Source organism: Heterocephalus glaber, unplaced genomic scaffold, assembly GCF_053883595.1.
Source record: "Heterocephalus glaber isolate CG9 unplaced genomic scaffold, H.glaber_assembly_v1.0 deba00001472, whole genome shotgun sequence".
In the NCBI taxonomy this organism is placed as follows: Eukaryota; Metazoa; Chordata; class Mammalia; order Rodentia; family Bathyergidae; genus Heterocephalus; species Heterocephalus glaber.
Window position 1 is genome coordinate 78,614,295 of NW_028258315.1, and position 13,912 is coordinate 78,628,206.

At 37.9% G+C, this 13,912-nt stretch overlaps 1 protein-coding gene across 1 annotated transcript in view; it reads right to left on the minus strand.

Moving 5' to 3' along the window:
* Positions 1 to 3,362: 3,362 nt before the first annotated feature.
* The window catches only part of Ube2e2 (ubiquitin conjugating enzyme E2 E2), a 381,059-nt gene continuing 370,509 nt past the window's right edge, over positions 3,363 to 13,912 (minus strand). Inside the window, exon 6 of the mRNA XM_087181475.1 lies at positions 3,363 to 4,202. Coding sequence (XP_087037601.1) covers positions 4,105 to 4,202 — 98 coding nt within the window. The 3' untranslated portion in view covers positions 3,363 to 4,104. The remainder of the gene's footprint in view (positions 4,203 to 13,912) is intronic.

Consider the following 13,912-nt stretch of genomic DNA (forward strand, 5'->3'; position numbering starts at 1 on the left):
GGTCCTGGGTTCAATCCTTGGTACAAAAAAAAAAGAAAGGTGTTCCTGCAGTTTTGTCTCTCATCTTATACTAAGTTCACATTTTCTTCAACCATTTTCCCCATTTATTGAAGATGGCAAAACCCCACCATCTAGAAATTGTGTACCATCTTGACCAAGACTGAATTATATCAATTTATTTTTACCTTCTAGTTAGAGGACAGGTGTATGTGGCTTTGAAGTTAACAGCAAGGGCTCTGATGTCACATGCTTGAATGGGAATCTCATTTTGGCATTTTGGTAACTTCATGTGACTCAGGGCCACCTATACCCTTAAAAGGCTAGGTTGAGGATTTGCTAGATAAATTATGATCTGGATTATAGTCCCTTTGGACTAAATATCTCCTTTCTTCCTAATTCCTAAACCAGTATTTTGTGAACTTCTCTGCTTCCTGTGTTAGTCTGTTTTGTGACAGAGTACCCAAGAGTGGGTCATTTGTAAAGAAGAAAGATTTCTTAGTGTTCTGGAGGCTGGGAGGTTTCACCTTGCCAGGACCTTGTTGCTGCATTATCTCATGGTGAAAGGCAGAAGAGCAAGAGAGCACATGAGAGACAGGGTAGGAGAGGGGCTGAGCCCTTCTCATTATCAGGAACACACTCCCACATAACAGTACTAAAAATACATTCCCACTTCCTACCACTCTTTCATTTGAGGTGCAATTTCTAACATCTGTACTTTGGGGAACACATTTAAAGCATATTTCTTCCTAATCTTAAGAGTAAAAAGCAAAGATGGACTGTTTATGTAATTGCTCTGTTCGATAGATTCCTGTAGAACAGATGAAGAATGCTCTATTTATGTGTAGTTTACTGACAAATTAAAACCATGACCTTTTGAACGATTTAAGATCAATAAACATCATCTGAAACTATTTTTAAATGACCAATAGTTGCCTCAGCCAAGGATCTGCCAACATTTTATGTAACAAAGCTATAAAATACTACAGCTAGTATTAATAATAGATACAAAGAATTTAGTAATATTGGGGCACAAAAATCATTCTTGAATTTTAGAAATGTTATCCCCATAAATTTTAGTAAAACTGTAAGCTTTCTGGGTGCCAAACTACTAAATCTTATTTTACAAGCATTTAAAAATATGTTTTTGAATTGTATTGCCTGGTAGGATTATAGAGTTCAAGTAAAATTACCATGTTATCTGGAATCTAGACTTCAAAAGGCTTTATTAAGAGTTTGTTCGGGCCGGGGATTTAGCTTAGTGGTTCCAGTGCCTGCCTCGCAAGCGCAAGGTCCCAAGTTCGATCCCTGGTACCAAAAAACAAATTAAAAAAAAAAAAATTTGTTGGTCTCTCTGGAGGTTCCCCAGCTTATACATTTTTGAGAACCAAGGTACATGTTTGTCATTAAGGATTTAGAGTTTATAAAGATAGGAAGAGAAGTTTTATAGCCTCTTCATATCATAGACTGACATAAAACCTAAAAGTGGTTTACAGTAAAGTAAACAGATTTGTGGCAGGATTTCCTACTAGAATTATTGTAATCTCTGGTTCCTAAATAACATACATTTAAAAATGATCTGATATACAAGTCGATATAAAATGCAGAATGTAATATATTTGATATATTATTTAAAATGTGTCTAATGGAGCTGACATTTTAAAAGAAGAAAGGGCAACTGAATTTAAATATAGCCTATAAAAGCATGGTATCCTGAGCCTGCTTTAATCTGTCAAAAGGTAAAAAAAAAGTTTAATAACATTTTATGCTTTAAACACTAAATTTTTTAATCTGAAGCATTAAAATAAACAAAACAAAACAAATGATGAGACAGTCCATAAGCAATAAAACATTCTTGGTAACTTTCTAAAAATTAGGCTTGTACTTTACTATTTATGTTAAATAAAGAGACGAGTCGAGTGTGGTAGTATATTGCAATCCCAGCAGCTCAGGAGGCTCAGGCAGGAGGATAACAAGTTCAAGGCCAGCCTGTGCAACTTAGCAAGATGAGGGTTGGGGATTTAGCTCAGTGGCACCGCGCCTGCCTTGCAAGCCCAAGGACCTGAGTTCGATCCCCAGTACCAAAAAAAAAAACTTAGCAAGATGAGACACAGAAAGAGGGAGAGAGGGAGAGAGAGGAAAAGAGAGTGAGGGAGAAAAAGAGAGTAAGAGAGAGGGGGAGAGAGAGGGAGAGAGGGGGAAGGGAGAAAATTACAGCCCATGAGGCCAGTTTGGTTACTGCTTGTTTTGTAAAATTTTATTGGAACAAACCTATCCCCATACATTTATGTATTGTTCTGGTTCCTTTTGCTACAATTAAGGAGTTGACCAGTTGCAACAGAGACCATAGAGTTCTGGTATATTGAAAAGGTCTTCAAATAAAATGAATAGTAAGGTCATTATTAAAAGGAGAAAAATACCCCTAAGCACTTTGGTTTAAAAGTAGCATTGTGAATATTTAAATATATTTTCTTTAGAATTTCATGGCTGGAGATTTAGCTCAGTGGTTTCGCGGCCTGCTGTGCAAGCACAAGGACCCGAGTTCGATCCCCTGTACCAAAAAAAAAGAAAAAAAGAATTTCTTTTTAAAAAACTTAAGAATAAAACATGCACCTTTCAAATCAGATATTTATCTGTTGAAATCTTCACAGGTAAATGACTAACATTTGAAAATCCTACCTCTTAGCAATACAGATGTTAACAGTTACTTAACTGAGATCAAACTATATGGTAGGCCAGTTAAGGGTGCTTAGTGGGGCAGGAGTTTCCAGTATGTTTAGAACCCAAAGAGCTATGAATATCAACTAGCAAGTCAGCTTTAAAAATTGCCGCCCACACATTTCCCTTGCCTCCAGCAGCAAGCAGCACAGTACAACAGCCTGACAGTCCAGCTGGACAGGCATACCCTTGTCACAGACTGTGCGACCATGACTGATACAGACGAGTTTGTTTCTTCCACCAAAATCATGAAGCAGAAACAAAACAGAGCTAAACAAAACAAAGCTCAACAGCAATCATCATAAAAATTTGAAGAGAAAAGAGAAATAAGCATAAGGGTGGGAGGATGCTCTGCTCACATGGCACTTTCATTAGGAGGCTATTTTTGGAGCCACATTATTAACTGTTGAGTGGAGAAGGTTGTAACAAGCAGGTTGTAAAATGATAGTGATCCACTGTAACAACTGTAAGATCATCAGGTTATTGACAGAAATTTCACATGTTAAGCAACTCAAGTTTGAAGAAATTTTAGAGGCTTGAGGTAAAAATATACTCGAATCTGCAGTTGAATTTAACAAGATAAACTTCACTGAACATCACGCTACGTGGGTCACCAGGACAGAAAGCAAACGCCAGGTTACCTGAAGTACATTTATCAGCCACAGTGATTTATTGAGTGTTTTAATAATACAAGTGTACATCAACTGATCCACAGTCAAAAGTGGCAGGTCCCTAAGAAATTTACAAGCACTTTAAGTAAATCAAAATACATTATTATTTTTGTTCCATCCAATAGTCTTCTGCATGGGGAACAGAAGGCTAGTGATAAACAGGGTCTCAGTAATGCACAGTGATTCTGATTGAAGCTTTTGTACAAAAACTTGTTCCCAGTAGCATGCACCCACCAATAAAGACTTCAGTACAAAAAATTAACCCTAAGCACTACATTTAAGTAGAAACAAGATATAATTCTGAATTTGTGTTTTTCCAAAGATCACATAAAAGAAAAAAAAAAACAAAAAAAACCAACAGAAACAAAACCACACAGTAATACAAAGCTTTGTAAGAAAGCTCTTACTATTACAGATCCAACATCGTCTGCACTGAAAACAAAAGTTCCCATCCACATTGAGGTGGGGGAAAAAAATCCAAAATCTTTCAAGTTAACAGAAAAGGAAAAGAGAAAAGAGAGAGGGAGAGAGAAAAGGGGAGGACAGAGGAGGGAGAAAGGAGGAGGAAGGGAGTGAATAATGACATACCATCACAAAACAGTTCAAAATTTAATAAAACTAGGAAGATAAGAACCGAGGTCCAGAGGGGTGGTAGGGCTATTGATGCACTTGGTGAATGTGCTTGCACAGGTCCGGCAGGGGCAGCAGTGGCAGGCCCCTATGTGGCATACCGCTTGGTCCACTGTCTGGCCATCCGGTCATGCTCTGCTCTGTTGGTCATGTACTGTGTGGCAATGCTGCCCACCAGAGGGTCGGCTGTAAGGGAAGCAAAATCAGCAGTCAGCGAATACCCGTGCCTTTTCCTATTCTAAGTCAGGAAAGGGTATCCAGGAAGTTGGCCCTTGTTCAAGGAGGCAAGGAGCTGCTGCTCTAACCTGGAACATCACTACAGCAGAGCCAATGACCTGCCCAAAGACAATGTTTCACACAAAATGCCTGAAGAGTCATCCAAGTTTTACCGATACCTTTTGTCATTGTTTCTTGACAAGGCTTACTCTTTCCCTGTTTTTACCTTTTTCTTCCAGTGGGTATTTCACTGAAAAATATGCAGATGGGCTGTGGACTCTTCCAGGGTCCTTTAGGGTGAGATCTCTTGTGAAGAGGTTCAGATGACCTGGACAACTGTGGAGTTTACCTAGGGTTAACTCTGCAGGCAGTGGCTGCCCTCATGACCCTCATTACACAACCAAATAGTAGCTGTTAGATCAAGTGAAATGGGGGAGAAATGGCCTACTTCTTCCCCTAATCAAAATGCACACAGCTCATTATTACAAAAATACTGACAGACATTAATACATTAATAATAGGTAACACTTTTCACAATGTCCTAAAGCCTTAATATGTTAACTCTACAGATCTCTGAGAGAGCTGACACAGAAGGAAATGAACTTCAGGAGGGTCCGTCACTTGCCCAGTCTGGAGCAGAGCCTAGAGGCAGAGTCTACCCTCTGAAGTCCAAGGTACCTGGGGGAGATGGCCCTCTGACATCAGTGTTTAATCAAAACCAACCAACTACCACCACCACCACCACCAACAACAACAACAACAAAACAAAAAAGCAAAAGAAGAACTCCCAAGGTTCCTGGAAATTTCATAATCTATCCAATTCCTTCCAATTCTCTACTTTCATTCTTTCTCAGTTTTTATTTTCCTTACATTTGGTGTTGAGAACTTGGGTTTGTCAGAGGAGGCAGATAAGAAGGAAGTAAAAGGAAAGTCACAAAGCAAAAGCTAAATGTGTGTGTGTGTGTGTGAGAGAGAGAGAACTAGGTGTGGTGGTGGTGCAGGCCTCTAATCTCAGCACTCTGGGAGCCTGAGGCAGGAGGATCGTTAAGTTTGAGCCTAGCTTGGGCAACTTAGTGACACCTTGTCTCAAAAAAAAAAAAAAAAAGGGCTGAAGATGTAGCTCAGTGTGAAGACCCTAGGTTCAGTCCCCAGTAAGACACACACAAACTCTCCCTCTTCCCCTCTCCCTTCTCTCTCTCCCTCTCTCTGAGTAGAGGATATGGAAGTATGTCTGTAGTCCAATTCCACTTGCTACTAGGGAAGATTTGGAGACTCTATAAACTAATAGACACTGACAGGTATATACTCAGTATTAAAGGCATAACAGGAATACCACCTTTTAACTGATCTGCTGAGGCATATTAAAAAGCCTCCCAAGGTTGTCTGTTATGGCTTGTGTCTAGAACTAACTATGAAGTCACAGGTGGGGCTTTTCAGAGGTGGCTGGATCTAGGGTGTGTGCATCATCTACCAATGATGGTGTGATGCTAGGATTAGAGCTGCCCCATTCTGGGTGTGAGTGGTATCTGCCCTAAGAGTGGGTAGCCTGGGTAAGATGTAAAGGACAAAAAGATGGTCACTGTTGTTGTCTTCTGCCCGCCATTAACTGCTTCTTTTCTGTGATGCTCCTCTACCAGGCCACCCTGCCTTGGAGGCAGCAGGCTAAGAACTAAAACCTCTACAAACTGTAAGCCAAATAAACCTTCCTCCTTTAACTTTGGGCGTCAGGTATTTTTGCACAACGAGAAAAGTAATTAAGATACTGACAATGAGAACTTGTGTAAGCTGGAATTATGCTAAGCTTGTTATAATTATTCTATGGAGAAAATAGTTTCCTATATTAGCAAGCCAGGCATGGTGGTACATGTGTGTAATCCTAACACTTTGGGAGACTGGGGCAGGAGGACTGCAAGTCTGAGCCCAGCTTGGGCAATTTAATAACTTGGTGAGATCTTATCTCAAAAGTTAAAAAAAAATTAAAATAAACAGAGTATGGAAGAGGAACTCCAGGGTCTTCTAGGGTGAGATCTCTTGAGAAGGGGTTAAGGCCCTGGGTTTAATCCCCAAACAACCAACCAAAACAAACCAGACTACCTTATATATGAATTTGCTTATATCTCTATCTCTCTTATTTTGGGGTGGTGGTGGTGGAGGGGATTTGAGACAGTCTCACCGTGTAACCCAGATTGAGGTAAGAGAACTCAGCTTCCTGGGTACTGAGATGAGAGATTACCGGGTTGCATCCCCAAGCCTGGCTTCTCTGCCTATTTTTTGGTGATTATTCTTCACTTTCCCAAATGCTGAATGTGAAACTTAACATGTTCATGATGGGACCGTAATTTGTATGTCTTGCTGCCAGTGGTACACGTAAAACTGCTCCACTGGCAGCATGAAACACTCCCATCTTGTGGTACAAGCTGCCTGATGGGACAGTCATGTATGTATTCCCTGTGGTTCAAGCCAGCAGGGACGCGTTAAACCAGTACAACCAGAATTCAAGAAGATTTAAACCAGCAATATTAAGGTGTAGACACTAAATAGCTGGGAATTGGCTAGGTTACTTTTTTTTTTGTACGGGGGATAGAACTCAGGTCCTTGCGCTTGCACAGCAGGCGGCGCAACCACTGAGCTAAATCCCCGGCTGGCTAGGTTACTTTTTAAAATATGGTCTTTCAGCTGAGACTAACAACTACAGAACTACAGTGCGGTCCCTGTCACATTTCTCTATCTTTGAAGCAAATCATCTTGTTCCAATTTCTGGCAGTCCAGAGTGCAAAGCCTGGGTTGAAATTTGGATATGCTCACCAGTTCAAGTCTACATCACGCAAGACAAGTTTTTCATGAAATGAAGCCTACCTTAGTGAAATACAGAAAAGATCCATCTGTACTGCCTAACAGGGGCTTACTATCAGAGGAATGAACAGTGCTATCAATGTTCTACCTAAAATTCTATCCTCACACAATGAGTACATACTAAGAACTTGGAAGAAACAGTTCTGTTATTTCAGCTCAAAGGAGGCAGAGGGAGACAAAATGGATAAAGGAAGAAAATTTCTTTCAGGGTTCTTTTACCTTTTTATTTTTGGGCATGGGGGTTTAGCTCAGTGGTGCCCATGCCTGCCTCCCTCCCAGAACTATTCTCAAGGACTGAGATGTGTAATGGATGTTGGAAAATGAGAAGAAAGTACTCAAATGGGAAGGGGAACAAGGGAGGAGGAAGGGAGAAAGGAAGGAAAGGACAAGAAAAAAAATGAAAATAGAAGGAAAAAAATGGAAACAAAGCTTTGTACATAGGGAGGGGAGATGACTTAAGGGGCGGAATGGGATAAAATAAAATAAAATTTATTAAAAAAAGAATTATTTTCTATTTATAAAACTACACATGCTACCTGTGAAACATCTCAGATAATATGCAAGATAGGGAGGCATGATAGTATTTATAAATTCATTCAGGAAAAACATTAACATTTTGATATACTTCTTCCTGTATTTCTTTTCTATGTACATAATATGAAAAAGGGCTTAATTTATACTCTACTTTTATAATTAAAAACACGATGTGAGGGATAACTTTTAAGCAATAATTATAGGTTTTCTTAATCATTTTAAATACTCTCCTGAATTAATGACCAATTTTCTGTTCATAGAGATTTTAGTGCATCTAAAAATTGTGAGAAATATTAGTGTGTATCTTTGGAAATTTACACAAATCATAAATTTATTTAATATATGAATGAATAAAATAAAAATATAAAAGGAATTTTAAAAAATCACATTATTAACCAAATAGGTCTTAATATTAAATGGTTTGATGAACAAAGTGAGGAGTCAAGTGAATGTATCAAAACTATGCAAAGTAGCCAAAGGATAGCACAGTGAATTTAATGGCTTGAATCACTCTTTTTTTTGCCTCTAATCCTAGATATTTGGGAGGCGGAGGCTCATGGGTTTGACACCAGCCCAGGGAATTTAGTGAGTCCCTGAAAAAAAAAGGATACTCTTCTTGTAGTCTTAGATGTGATCCTAAGTAAGGTAGAATATTGTTTTATATAGTTTCATCTCCATGGTGTCACATATACCAGGGATTAAATAAGTCTCCAAATCTAAGTTACTCAAATTCCCTAGACAATTTTGTTCTAAAAAGAAGGAAATATTTCTCATCAGTTGGGTTTCAAGATTGTATTACTTTCCCAAGTCTTCATTAACTTTTGAGGTTATTATTATATTTTGGCACTGGGGATCAAACTCAGGACCTTGTGCTTGCCAGGCAGACAGAGCACCACTGAGCTACATTCCCGGCAACAGCTAAATCCCTGGCAATACTTTGAGGTTATTTTCTATCACTTTTCCTCCTCTTTACCGATGAAAAACTACAAAATGCATCCGTGTAAAAGAAAATTGAAATCTAACACCTATATTTCCCGCCTTTGAAAATAAGTTTCAGAAGAGAAACATGTTCACATTGACACAATAGGATTCAGTGATTTTGTTTTGGTTAGTAACTCCACACTAAGCAAGTCCTCTATCACTGAGCTACATTCCCAGTCCAGGAGGTTCGATAATTTTAAGCACAAATTCCAGTGTAGTATTTATTCAAGATTCCTGATGTGGAGGTACTGGACATACAGTGTGGTCAAGATAAAATCATGGGGTGGGAGTTGGGTATACACTGTCCTCCACTAACTAGATCAAAAGCTTTCCTATTATTTGTGAGCAAAATATAATCACATTACTTTACTTTAGCTCCCCATTTTTGAAATCTGTTATGTGCACCTTTGATTCTAGAAGAGAAAGCTTAGAGAATTCTCTCAACCCTATCTGAAGGCCTTGCCTTTCTCAAGACTGGTTGGAAGCCCAAGGGCTTTATAACTTCATCCACAAAAGGCAAGAGAGAGACATGGATCCATATTAAAAAGGTTAAGAAGCAAGTGAATGGTAAAAAAGCTGTATTAGTCACTTTTCCATTTCTGGGACAAAATATGGAACATCTACAACTTAAAGGAGGAAAGGATTATTTTGGGTCATGGTTTCAGGGGGTTCAGTTCATGGTGGATTGGCTCCAAGGCAGGAATAGCATGGTGGAGGAAAGCTGCTCACTCCAAGGCACCCAGGGAGCAGAGAGAAGGGAAGAGACAGGGACAAGAATATACCCTTCAAGTCACTCCCCCAGTGATCCACCTCCAATCAGGCCCCACTTCCTAATAGCACATTCAACCATGAACTCATCAATGGACTAATCCACTGATGAGTACAGTACCTTTATGATCCAATCACCTGAATACATGAGACTTTTGAGGGATATTTTACATCTTAACCATAACTAGGGAAATGAGTATGAAAGGAGTTGGAAAAAAGGCAGACTGCTATCTACTGATTGAGGTGATATAAGAGAAATTAGATGGAAAAAAGTTTTGATTCCTCTTAAGAAAACATACATGTTCTTAGAGAAGCACAAACAAAAATAATATAGCATAAAAAGGCATGGGCTTTGGATCCACACAACTTGGGTTACTATCTCAGTTCCACTATGTAAGTCACCTTGGGCAAATTACTTAACTTCTCTGTGCCTAAGTTTTTTTGACTTGAGAATGAAGAGAGTAACAGTACCTACCATACAGTTTGTTATAAGAATGAAATTAATTCTTGTAAAGCACATGCATAAAAAATTGCCATTGTTTTCAAAATGAAGAAGACAGGCAAATATGCATTTGTGTATATCCTTTAAAAACATAAATCTGATTTTTTTCAGGTAAAATCCAAAGTCAATATTGCTTCCAAGGTCCTCTGTGATAGAGACCTTATCTTTTTAGACTCTTCTATCCAACGCTTTAACCAAAATAACCAACTTTCAGCTTTAATAAGTAAGCTCTGCTCATGGCTCTGTATCTTCGGTTTTACTGCCTGAGAAAACCCTTTCCATTTCTTTCCTGGACAGATTCCTCAGCATTTAGCTCAAGTATAGCACCCTTGGAACTGTATTCTAGGGGCTGCCTATCAGACTTACATATTTTATCTCTATTTTATCCATCCACACCTTTAACATTTTTACATAGTGAATACTGCCTTTCAGTTGTCTGTTTACTTATTCATATTTCCTATTGGACTGGAGCTCATATATTCATTCAACAAATATTTGAGTTCCTACTATGTTCAGGGCCCTGAAGAACCAGTGCTGTGCTAGTTCCTATTCTGGGATTCTCATCTCTGTAATCTTCTTGTTAACCCTACATTTACTAAATGGACAAATGGATGGATAGAAGAATATAAGTACAGTAAATAAGGGACACACACAAAATATTAGCTATGAATAGCAGGTTTCCCTCTGCAGCACTAAAATCATAAATAGGTTGCATCACAGAAATCTGTCCTTTATGCAAGGAATATTAACAGATGATCAAGTGAAATGGTGATTCTGATAGCTTTCTTTCACTTTTTTCATGGCTGATTTTTAAAAACAATTATTTTATTATCAGAATTTGTGGTTTAAATTTGCCATTTCTTGGATTTTTCAGTTATAATCCACTGCTTTTCCCATTGTTCTATTACCTCTGTGATTAACATTACTTTTTTAGTTACCCTCAAGTCACTGGAGGCTTTTTGTGGCTGGTGTTCCAACACAGAAAAAGAGTTTTTTGGTGTGTTTTGTTTTTTGGTGTGGCAGGGGATAGAACCCAGGGCCTGTGCATGCTAGACAAGCTTTCTACCACTGAACTGTACTGGAAACTGAAATAGCTCATATTTGTTTCTTTCACAGATCTTTCATAGTTCAGTCCAGCCTAGTTTTAATTTATTTAAATCTTTTATAAAGTTAAAAAGTAATAAATGCACAGCATAATAAATTCAAACAATAAATATTATGTGTATAAAATAAGAAATTACTTTTTTCCAATTTTATAACCCCTCTGTTTTTTCTTTTTAAAATCAATTTTATTGGTACATTTTAGGTATACAATATAATGGTATTCATCATTGGAAATTTGTAGCTTTACATAATCTATCTTGGTTCTTATTTTTTCCCCCATTCCCCTGCGATCCCTTCAACTCTATACACCTCCCTATTTACAAAGATTTTGTTTCTACTTTTTCTTTTCTTATATTAATTCCATTCCTTTCCCATACCCCTCCCACTTCCCCTTCCCTTTTTCCTATTTCACATTATCTATTATGCGTTTTGATCCTTATTTACACTTTCAGTTTCTCACACCAGAGAAACCACTCAGCATTTACATGTCTGTCCTACTTATTTCTCTGAAGAGCATCACCTCAATATGCATCCATTTAGCTATAAATGTCTCTAATTTCTCATTCTTTATGGCTGAGTAGTACTCCATTTTATAAAAAAAACACATTTTCTTTATCCAGTCTCCAGTTGATGGGCAACTGGGCTGTTTCCTAGTTTTAGCTACTACAAACTGGGCCGCTATGAACGTGGGTGCACATGTATCACTGTGGTATGATTCTTTTAATTCTTTTAGGAAGATACTCAGCAGGGGAATAGCTGGGTCAAACGGAACTTCTAATCCTAGTTCTCTGAGGTATCTCCATACTGATTTCCACAGTATAACCCCTCTCTTGAAGTCACCACTATCAACAGTTTGATGTTTTTACTTCCATAAGTTCTCCTTATTTATATTTAAATCATATGACAGACATTCTGTAATGTGCATTTTCCTCTGCAACAGCATACTGTAGTCATGCTTCTAATACAGCACACATAAATTGAGTTTATTATTATTATTTTTTTCTTCCTGTTACACAATATCAGTTATACATTTTAAAAATTACAATATTAAGATCTAGGAGACATTACCACAGATTTTACAGAATTTCAAAGGATATAAAAAGCATATTACAAAAATCTTTTTTGAAATAAATTTGACAAGTTCTAAGAAGTAACTCAGAAGACAAATTAATGAAACTAACTCTGGAGGAAATATAAAATTTGAATAGCACCTATTAAAGAAAGTATATTCCTACCTTGAAAACCTACCTATATGACAACAGCAGGCTCATAAACATTTTAACTGATAAATTATATCAAACATTTAAAGCAGAAAAAAGAAGGAACACTTCTCCCCTCATGTTAGGAAATCAACATTGTGCTAATCCTAAAACTGGATAAAGATAATAGAAGAAAAAAGTATGAACATAGAAATTTGTTTAACAAAACAAACTCTTAGAAGTCAGATCTGGCAGTATGTAGAAAGTGGTTTTATTATAGGGATGGCAGTGTTGGTTCAGCATTGGAAGATCCACCCCCGAAAGTCATCATTTTAACAGAGGAAAGGAAAAAGCCATATGATCCTGTCACTAGTTGGAGAAAAAGTATTGGCCTAAATTCTGCAGCTGTTCATGGTAAAAGCTATCAGGAGACGAGAAGTAGAACAGAACTTTCTCAACAGATCAAAGACATGTACTCCATACTTCCAACAAAAACTCCTTCTATGAATGGAGACAATACAATGTTTTCTCCCTAAAGTGGGGAACAAGGGCATATATGCCTACTCTTTATCTGTCCATTAGACTTTGAAACATAGGTCTAAACCAAAATAGTCTGGCAGTAAAATGACACAACTAGGATAGGACTAGCATGGCAGAAGCAAAAAAATTTTTTTTTTCTTAAAATTAAATTTTTTATTGGTACATTGTAGGTATACAACACAATTACATTTCTCATTGGGAATTGTACCTTTACATAATGCATCTTGGTTCTTATTTTTTCCCCATTCTTAGCCCTCCCTTCACACCCTCCACCCTTCCCGAATTACAAAGACTTTATTTCCATTTTTTCCATTTCTCATCATTTTTCCTTTCCCTTCTTTCCTTTCCCCTGCCCCTCCCACTACCCCTACCCCTTTTGGACCTTTTCTTCCTATTTTGCATTATCGATTATTCATTCTAATCATTGGTACATTTTAGGTATACAATATAATGACATTCATCATTGGAAATTTGGACCTTTACATAATCTCTCGTGGTTCTTATTTTTCCCCCTTCCCCTGCCCTCCCTTCATCCCCTCCATCCCCCTCCATCCCTCCCTATTTACAAAGACTTTGTTTGCATTTTAAAATTTTCTCATATTAATTCCATTCCCTTCTTTCCTTTCCCCTAACCTTCCCACTTCCTTTTCCCCTTTGGCCCTTTTCTTCCCATTTCACACTATCCTTTAAACCTTTTAGTCCTTATTTACACTTTCAGTTTCTCATACTAGAGAAACTATTCAGTATTTACATGTGTGTCCTATTTATTTCATTTTAAGAGTATCACCTCAATGTGCATTCATTTAGCTATAAATGTCTCTAATTTCTCATTCTTTGTGGCTCAGTAGTACTCCATCTTATAAAAAACCCAAATTTTCTTTATCCAGTCACCAGCTGATGGCCATCTGGGCTGCTTCCAAGTTTTAGCTATTACAAATTGTGCTGCTATGAACATGGGTGCACATATATCACTGTGGTATGATTCCTTTAATTCTTTGGGGAAGATACCCAGCAGAATAGCTGGGTCAAATGGGAATTCCAGTCCTAGTTCTTTGAGGTACCTCCATACTGATTTCCATAGTGGAAAATCAGTCCACACTCCCACCAGCAGTGGAGCAAGGGTTCCTCTTTCCCCATAGCCCTGCCAGCCTTTGTTATTGATTGATTTCATGATAGCAGCCATTCTTTCTGGAGTGAGG